Source organism: Crotalus tigris, unplaced genomic scaffold (assembly GCF_016545835.1).
Source record: "Crotalus tigris isolate CLP2741 ecotype Arizona unplaced genomic scaffold, ASM1654583v1 scf7180000017644.4837335, whole genome shotgun sequence".
NCBI lineage: Eukaryota > Metazoa > Chordata > Lepidosauria > Squamata > Viperidae > Crotalus > Crotalus tigris.
Genome location: NW_024096536.1, coordinates 3,681,568 through 3,691,425, shown reverse-complemented (window position 1 = coordinate 3,691,425; position 9,858 = coordinate 3,681,568). Strand labels below are relative to the sequence as shown.

Sequence of the window (9,858 nt, the reverse complement as noted above, 5' to 3'; positions counted from 1 at the left end):
AGGGCATGTAGGAGGACACTTTTCGAGGGAGGACAGAACTTTAAAAAGGAGGACTGTCCTCCCTAAAGGAGGACAGTTGGTCACCTTACAGCAAATACAATCCCTGGAACCCAAGAATAAACAGTCATCACGCCCATTATCAATAGTGACATAGTTTATCTATCCACCTGACCCAAGTGCCTGGATCAGGCAACCAGGTCTCCAATGCCTATGTCCTCATATTGTATCTGTTGTATCTGGCTACTTTTTGTTTAGTGTATTGGTATGCTGAAGTGCTATAACTATGTTCCTTTTCAATAAATATAATGTGATGGAAAATCCACTGGAAAATCTAATGGTCTAGCCATCTGAAGAAATTGTCTCCTCCACAGCCCATGTTAAAGAGAAAAATTGGCAGATTTTTTTCTTTTTTCTCAGTTGGTGATACTTAGCAGAGTACAACAAAACTGAGAGAATCCATCAATCTTTGTCATTAAATGTACAATATACATTGTAGATAACACATTTGCAATCATGCTTGTGGCAGGATTGGGGTAACAAATTTAATATTAGTATAATTTTTGCCTGGCATAGGGATGGTAGACAGCAGATCTATAGATTTCCCTTTTGCTCTGCAATATCTCTGAGAGGAAAGAAATGGACCACAATATTTATTTATTTAAAACAGTTGTATTCTACCTATTTCTTCATTCTAGGCATCAACCATTGTAAAAACAGAAAACAGAAGAAAAAACATTACTGCTTTTGATATTTCTATCTTAAATGAATAGACATTTTTCATTAATGATTCCAAAATAAGTTTTTGGTTATGCAAAAAAGCCCAAAAACTTATTTTGGAACCATTAATGAAAAATGTACCATGTTGAAGTGACAAATTCAACATGGTACATAAATCAGGCATCATTCTTTAATAAGCACACATATATAAATAATCACTATCACTGTATGGTAGCTCATTAAAGTCTATAATTTAATTCAGACTGATCTAGGCAAAATGCTTAATTGAAAACAATACTTATTTCCAAGTGGTCATGTATAAAATTGTAGTATGATTTTTATCATAAATGTCCATTTATGTCATTAAACTTCCATAAACCACTCATGAATTCTGTAAAATGTTATTCTATGTATGCAATAGTGGTGCTATTAAAAACCTTTGGACCATAAGTATCTGAAAGAAATAATAATGATGAAGAAATTGCACAAGCCTGGTGACATGACATTTAAGGGAAGATAAAAATCTACTAAGGATACCAACAGAAACAGTGATTATTTTTTTAGTCCTACTCATTTGAAAATATGTTAAATCACAGGCTTTCTGTCAGGTCACAATACATCATGTCATTTGCCTTCTTGTCCTTCGCAGATGCTTATTGTGTATTGTTTGGGAATAAGTATTATTTTGTTGTAATATAAAAATATAAATATGAAGTATATAATTGTATAGTCTCCAAATAAATATGTGGTTATAGCATATTGTAGTAAGTAGAAACAGTCTTTGTTAGGTGGTGACATCTGATCCATTATTTGACCCATCAGAGTCAGTTGTAGCAGCAACTGAGTAAGCAACTACAGAGATGCCTACCGCAGTGATTTTTCTTGCAGGAATGTGTCACTGGACAAGATACAGCTACTCAACACTTCGTAAAAACGGAGCTTTTCCGTCGAACTGGGACTCTTTTTTCTTCGCCCTCCTAAACCACGATTGGGTACACAGCTCTTCACGTCACTTAAGCTCTTGGATTTTTGAGATTCTTCCCAAAACTATTTTGTCGGAGCGCCGCCGGAACTGTAAGTATGACTCGCAGTTGCCGCCCGGTCTTTTGTTGCTGTCTCCCAGGCCAGATTGCCTTACCCTAACTACCTCCGTTCGCGCAGTTGCCAGGGTAACAGAGACTTTGGTGAGGCAGAGCAGCAACAGACGACCGTTGCTTTTATGAAGCAGGCCTGTGGGCAAGATGGTGAGGGACAAGAAGAATCGGATAAGGCTAGATTAAGGAGCTTTTCCAAAGAGATGAGAGGGCGAAAAAGATTGGCGGAGTCCTATTCCCTTTACCTGTTCTTACTTCTATCGCTTTTGCAGATGCTCTCACGGCTGAAACCCGCTGTTGGAGGCGGACCTCAATCAGCGGATAAACGCAGAAAGAAAGGCAAACGGCTGCCGCAGCTGGAAGAGTTATTAACTCAGCGAGATTTCACTGGGGCCATTGCCCTTTTAGAGGTACTAGGGATACATCTGGGGAATGGCGGTACGAGAGTTCTGCAAGTGGAGTTGCTGCGGCTGCTTCTGGATTATTTGCTAGCATATTGGTTAAGACTTCTGCTCTGTTCAGTAAACTGCTTTCGGAACAGATCAGTGCTTTACAAAAAAAAAAAGGAAAACTGTCCATTCATGTTCTTGTTACAACATCAGTCATTTCAGACTGAGAACATCCCTGTTTTTTACTTCTCTGATTTTACAGGGTGGCAAATACTACCTCTGAAAAAGAGAAATAAATCTAGAGTCTAACCACTGCATGCAGTGACCCGAGATAATCCACGTATTACAATTTATCCTCCTTGCTATAGATTAAATGTAGTCATCAAAGCTGATGAGCAGACTGATGATGATGTATTAGCAGTAATAAGAAAACTACTGTATCTAAATCACAAGATTATGAACAAGATAGATTATAATGACTTTATCAGTTTAGGAATTAAGATTTTATAGTAATCAATCTAATTTTCTGGAGAAGATAGATAAACTGCTTGCTCACTTTGTAATAAGCCAAAATTCCTAGTTTATCATGTGTGAACATGGTAATAAGCTAATGTAGTAGTTGTTCTAAAAGTTTATTCCTTGTTGAAAACAATGCAGAGGAAGCAATATTATTAAACTGCAATATGAATGGGTACTATGTGCATATATGGATGGTTTAGTGTGGCTTCTAAATGTGAGTATGATTACTGCATCAACAAATTAAGATTAAGTTTATTTAATTTATTAATTTGTAAATTCCTAGTTTGTTTTCTTCAACAGAGTATAAATCTAAGATTGATATATTAAAATGCAAGTACAAAAGACTCAAGTTTGCATCATAAACTGTGTGTGTCAACATTACACTATGGTAATTACACGCAGACACTTAAGGATAATCCCAGTACAATGTTATTGCCTTTTTAAAAACCTGCATTTGCAATGAGAAAAGCAAAGTTGGCATGAATATATTGTAACCACACTTTGCACTTCACTCATATTGTGGTTATGAGTACTACCTAACTGACAGTGACAAATAGATTGATCATATGGAGATCCTATGACATTAATATCATCATAGAGAAATTTGTGGTGTTGCTAAGTCAATAATCACTTGATGGCACATCATATTCATGACCACCTTAATACATTTCTGCCTGCTAGTCATAAAAACTGGCTATCTAAATATTTGTAAATATCTAATTAATTTAAATGTGAGCTCCTCTTTTATATATGAACATTATATACACAGTGACTTTTGAGAGGGTTAAAATTAAACCCCATCACTGCTTAAAAGGGTAGATTTGTGTATACCGTATGGCTACAGACTGTAAACTTGTCATTTTAAAATAATTAAAAATTATATAAACTTGGTCACAGTTGGATATCACTTTAATTTTTATTCTGCCTTCTTCCCAAGTTTAAGTGTCAGGTTGGAGAACAGGAGGAAGATGCAGACCTCTGGATTGGATATTGTGCTTTCCATCTGGGTGACTACAAGAAAGCACTGGAGGTGAGGTAGTACTTTTTTGCTTGAAAAGAAGGATGTTCTCTTAAATTTGTAAGAATGAGGATGAATTAAATGTGCCCCAAAGTGACATAAAAGCAAAAAAATACTGGCTGTATTATTTTGTGTCCAGAAGCCTAGTGAATACATTATATATAGTTTTTTTTAATTTTGACTTATTTATGAAATACAATGCATTAATTTATGACCTGCTATTTTTCAAAATTCTTTCTTTACATGAGGAAAATACTTTGAGAGAACCATTTTAAGAGAAAATGGAATTAATTTACACATGACTGTGTCATTATGACTGTGTCACTATGTAACATTGTTCCTCAAATTTACTATCTGTGAAGAATGAAATTTAAGATTGTAATGTATCTCACGGACCAGAATAAGTAAGATAAAGGATCAGTATTTCAAAGGCTTGCATCTAGTTGAAGATATGTTTAAATATTGTAGAAGAAAAGTATAGTGGTACAAATGTAGGGTTATGCAAAGTACTTAAACGGATGTTTTGCAAAGCAGATTGATATGAGTAAAGTTTTTCTTCTTGAACTGCAGAATAGTAGTATCTTCCAGGAAACACCATACAACTATTTTCATGTATGCACATAAAACATTTCCACTAATAGTTCTAATAGAGCAAAACTGCTGTACATGCAGATATATACTTGTAGAAGTGATTTGGGAAAGTCCTAAAAGCAGCTGCAATGAAAAGGATGCAGCTTTTTCAAAATGTTGATGATAGCTGAAATATATCTGCATTGGACATGTTAGTCACTTCTGTTTACATTTTTTTAATTTATAGTTCTTATGTGCTCTGGCTGGGTTACAAGAAGAAATAAAGCATAAATTTGTGGTGATTAAATAAGTCTGTATCAAAATGTTATTTATTTAAGGAATATGAGGATTTAACCAAGGGATCTACCTGCAACCCTGATGTGTGGGTAAATCTAGCATGCACTTACTTCTTCTTGGGAATGTATACACAAGCTGAACAGGCTGCTTTGAAAGGTGAGTCTGGTAATTAAGGTTGCATTTTTATATATGTTTACTGGCAATAAATTCAGATGTACTTACTGGAAGTGAGTGGGAGCATTGGTTGCACTGTGAAAATGAGACATGTGAAGTAATAAGTTTGAAAACCTAGATATTAATTTTGTTTGCAGCTCCCAAGAGTAGACTTCAGAACCGTCTATTGTTCCATCTAGCACACAAGGTATGTATTTCAAAAATTGGATCAGATTTGGAAGTAGCTGAAGTATTTTGAAATCCAGTTCCCATCGTGTGCCCAAATGTTATTTAAAATCTTATAAATGCTATTTGTTTTCAGAGCAAGCAGTGTAATGCAAGTTACTGAAGAAAAGGAAGCAAAAGATGTTGGAGATAATATAAGAAAGAAAAAAAAACTAACTAAATCTAGTTGACACCAACTCCTCTGTACCATGGGGATTCTACTACAATTTATTCACTTTTGGTCAGATAGAATGATGATTTAAGAGCTGAAGTACTAAGTAGACATAGAAGGCAAAAGCCTGAAAGTTTCATGGTGATAAGAATTAAGATAATTAAGAAACGATGACCCTTTTGTAGATGGCCTAGAGTCTGGAAAAATAATTAGTTTCTAATGAAATGTGGTGGAGGAGAAATATGGTTAAAATATTGTTCTCAGCAAACAAAGTATTAGAATATGTGTAAGGCATCCACTTGTCTCTCTTTAAATCATATTTCCTTCTTAGTTTGGTGATGAGAAGAAACTGATGAGCTTCCATCAGAATTTGCAGGATATAACAGAAGACCAGCTTAGTTTAGCATCTATACACTACATGCGATCTCATTATCAAGAAGCTATTGATATCTACAAACGCATATTGCTTGATAACAGGTTGGGTCAACTTCTCTCTATCTGTTTAATAGATAATTAGGAGGAAAAGGGCTGAAAAAAATAATTTCAATCTTGCAGTATTTTAGCTATTTTTTGCTGAATTTAAATATTGCCTTCTGTAAATGTTACTGTAAAATCTTATTTAAATTTTTGATCCAGTAGTAAGTTCTGAGTTTAGCAAAACATGCAGAGAATGTGGACACTTAAGGAAAAATGCTAATGAAGGTACAATTGTAGATTCATACTAAATATATGTGGTTAGGATTAGGGCTGTTATTTTTTTTAGTGAATAATTATTTTTTGAGATTTGTACCTTGTGCAAATTTTAAATCATTTAAAAATATTTTTTAAATAATTGGATAAGTCTAGGAGGATATAGTGGGGTTTTTTTTTCCTGTTTAAATTAGATTCCGGTTTAAAAAGAGAAAGACAAGAATTAAAATCCAACTTTAGAATTTCATCAAGGGCCAGAACCAAATGGAGTAAACTTTCACCTAAATATCTAATCCGAACTACTCCAGTCTTTCTTCATGTCAGTAGTTTAATTTGTGGTGGGAGAGAATCATTTTGAAGTCCTTACTGTTCAGCAAATAGGAGTCAAATCTTTGGCAATCTGTTGCAAATCATTTAGGAGCTACAATTAGATCCAGATGCACCTTATTCCATTTAGTGCCTGAATCTTGTTAAAACTAGAAAATAGAAAAGTAGCTGGGTCAAATCAAGACCTATTTTAAGCCAGCAATTTGCTTATCATAGTAACCAATTAAATCCTTCTAGGATACTTGCAAATAAGAAATGAAAGCAAACACTTCTCTTGCTATTGTTCTATTTGTATTTGGAAGCATGCAGCCACCTCATTGAAACAGTGAATATTGAGTCTCCATGCCTAACAGCTTTTTATAAATATATTCTTCATAAACTATCCTTTTTTAAAGCAGTCCAAACTAATAGCTATGCCTATGTCTTATGTTAATGAATTCCACAAACCAATTATGCATTGTACTTATTCCAAGACTTCCAGTTTATTCCAAGACTTCCAGTCAATTTCTTTGAAGTCTCCTGATCCTAATTTTGAAAGAGAAACTTCTTCCAGTCTACTCTCTCTACGCTCTGCATTTTTATATGCATTGATTGAATCTTCACTCAGTTACTTTTTCTTCAAGCTAAGAGTCTCAAAGATATTTGAGCCCTTTGGTCATTTTGATTGCTTTCTTCTGTGCTTCTTCCACCCCCATTGCATCTTTTTTTTCAAATGTGACAAAAAATGTACACAGTACTTACTTCAGAGATGTTGGGCTAGAACAGTGGAAACCCAAATTCAAATCCATTCTCAACCATGGAGACTCATTGGATGACTTTGGGTCAGTCATTCTCAGCTTAAATTGGCCAATATCTTATGTGATTGTTTGTGTGAGGAAGACAGTGCAGGAGAGACTGCTGTGTTCAGTATCTTGAGACTCAAGAGAGCCATTTATTTATAAAATAAATAATTATTGACAGATTTATTTTTCGCTAGGTCCCCTTTCTCATAAATTCTCCATGGAAAACAGCTTTTTCACAGCTGTTGCATATTATGTCAATCTTCAGTGAGTTATCCACTATGATTCCAACTTGTTTTTCTTGATCACTTAGAAACAATGTAATATAAATTTATATTACAGTGTCCATGATTTTTTTTCTGATATTTTTGTTACTTTTTTAAATAAATGTAAAATTATGTGCCCACGATTCTAGGTAATAGTTTTAGTATTCCATTAGCTGAGAGTTTCATACCTCTACCATAGACATTTACTTTATCACAGTTTGTAGCAAGATGAATGTATTAATATCTTGTGCCATTCTGATGCGCATTGAAGTTGTAGTGAAAGGAGGTGGATATTTGGGGTATTATTTTTATACTGGGCTTTTCTAAGTTTTATGTCACTGAAACTTTGTTGAATTTTATAAAGCAGTAGTTATATTAATATATTGATGAACTCTGATTTGGCAGGGAATATCTGGCCCTCAATGTGTATGTGGCCTTGTGTTACTACAAGTTGGACTATTATGATGTCTCTCAAGAGGTGCTAGCTGTTTACCTTCAACAAGTTCCTGATAGTACCATTGCTCTTAACTTAAAGGCTTGTAATCATTTCCGACTCTACAATGGGAAAGCTGCTGAGGTATTTTGTTACTATAGTTTTATCTCTCAAATCATTCCTCAATCCAAGATTAAATTTTGTTATAACATTTCAGTATCTATTCTTGAGAAATGCAAATTCTTTGCAGTTTGTGTATAGCTATTTCTATTGTTCCTGGTACTATACAGAACACATATTTTAATCCTATCTTATTTTGTATAATAAGTTCATTTAAGCAAAATGTTTATTTCTTTGGTTACCACTGTTAATAATATGACCTATTTAAAATTTCTTTAAAACTACAAGGCAGAGCTTAAAAGTTTGATGGACAGTGCCTCAACATCATTTGAATTTGCTAAAGAGCTCATTAAGCATAACTTGGTAAGTAGCAATGAAGTAGCTCATATAATGTGACTTATTCAGATCATGCACATGATAAGTACTGTTTTGTCAACTTGTCCAAAAGAGTAATTTATTGGTTGGGAATGAGCTATGAAAGTTCCATTTATATTCACAGAAGAGTTCCTGAAAAAGAAATTTGGGGAAGAGAAGTGGGATTTATGGAGAGAAAATAATACATGTATTAAATATATATTTATGCCAATGCTTAATATTATATATTTCTTTATGGGCCTTCAATTTTGATTTTGCTTACATTGGTTATCATATTCATGCACTATCATTGCCCTTGACTTTAAGTTCTTTCCCTATTATGTTCAAATATTTATTAACTTTTCAAAAAACCTTATGTGATCTATTCCCACCAGCTTCATTTTGATGTGATTTTCCAGATGTTAACTTTGTAAACTTGATATTTTCTCTTAAGATTCTGACTTATGATTTGATTTTCTCTGGAAATTAACTTTTTTTCACAAACCAAAATAATTTAAAGATATTTTTGTTTATTCCATGCACAATTCTTCCCTCCTTTTTTATTGGCTTCTCATTCCCTTCCATATACATTGTTGTCATCTTATCCTGCAGCTACCAGATGTTTTATAGCTTATTACTCTATTTAATGATTTTAACTTATCTAAATCTATCATCTTCAGATGTCGCATAATATTCTTGGTTCTGCTTTCTTATCCTTGTTGCTGTTTGAAACGCTCTTCTCCCATAGACTATATATTTGATATCACACCTCACACCTTAAAATTCATGTTTTCTGCAAGGTCTTGTGCTTGACCTTTTTTTTTTCTCTTTATCAACTGTATCAAAGTTTTGGAATGTATACATAATGGCTGTATATGAAAGTGCTGTATATATAGATAGTATTAAATAATAAATATGTTACTATGATTTCTGGGGTAAATGTTTAATCTGTAAACTACAAAAACAATAGAGTAATAAATGATATATTTTCATAGTTCATGATAAACTGCCTCGTACAATAAATATATTTAAAACATGTATGAGATTAAATTGCAACTTGTTTGCAACAATACTAATAAAGTGAGTACTTACAGGTGGTATTCCGAGGAGGTGAAGGGTCTCTCCAAGTACTCCCTCCACTGGTTGATGTCATTCCTGAAGCTAGACTGAACTTAGTCATTTACTATCTTCGGCAAGGTGAAAAAAAATCTATCTCATTTTACTGTTCACATTTTTAGTGATTTTTTTCTACCAAATAGAAAATATATGTATTTTGTTTTGGGGATTATTATGGGGGATACAGTTGCTTACTATTTTTTATTTGTGGTCCTTCATAAACTAACAACTGATGTAAAGTAGGATGTCCCTGGATGAATATATGGGGTTCTTTAAAGTATTGCAGACAAATGTTTATGTTTGCCACCTATACTTAATCACATTTTTGTCTTCAATTCCAAAGTGCTGCATAGTCCTATTATTTAATGTCCCTTTTAAAGGAACAAGTGAATTTTTGCTTAAGACAATCTATACACTCTCTTCTAACGTCAGCTGATCTATGTAGGAACAAAAAATATTTTGATCTTGGGCTGATCTTAGTTATTATTATTCTGCAATTGTCACTTTGACCCTGGTGTTTTTTTATTTGTTTCTGTGCTATTAAAACAAAATCCCCCCAGAATGTTTTGGTTTGTTACTCTAATAAAATGTCTTGTTTTAGTAATTAAATACATCCTTT

General features: G+C 33.6%; 1 protein-coding gene across 5 annotated transcripts in view; it reads left to right on the top strand.

Annotated features, from left to right (window-relative positions):
- Positions 1-1,692: 1,692 nt before the first annotated feature.
- Positions 1,693-9,858, top strand: part of TTC26 (tetratricopeptide repeat domain 26) — a 35,307-nt gene continuing 27,141 nt past the window's right edge. For 3 of the 5 annotated variants that reach the window (XR_005555804.1, XM_039335632.1, XM_039335633.1), the window contains exons 1-8: positions 1,968-2,221; positions 3,657-3,749; positions 4,646-4,760; positions 4,916-4,965; positions 5,486-5,631; positions 7,622-7,793; positions 8,058-8,132; positions 9,218-9,320. Coding sequence is in view for 4 of the 5 variants with exons in the window: in XM_039335632.1 (XP_039191566.1) it covers positions 2,015-2,221; positions 3,657-3,749; positions 4,646-4,760; positions 4,916-4,965; positions 5,486-5,631; positions 7,622-7,793; positions 8,058-8,132; positions 9,218-9,320 (961 nt within the window). In the remaining variant the exon portion in view is untranslated. The other 2 variants (XM_039335636.1, XM_039335634.1) reach the window with 2 other exon arrangements.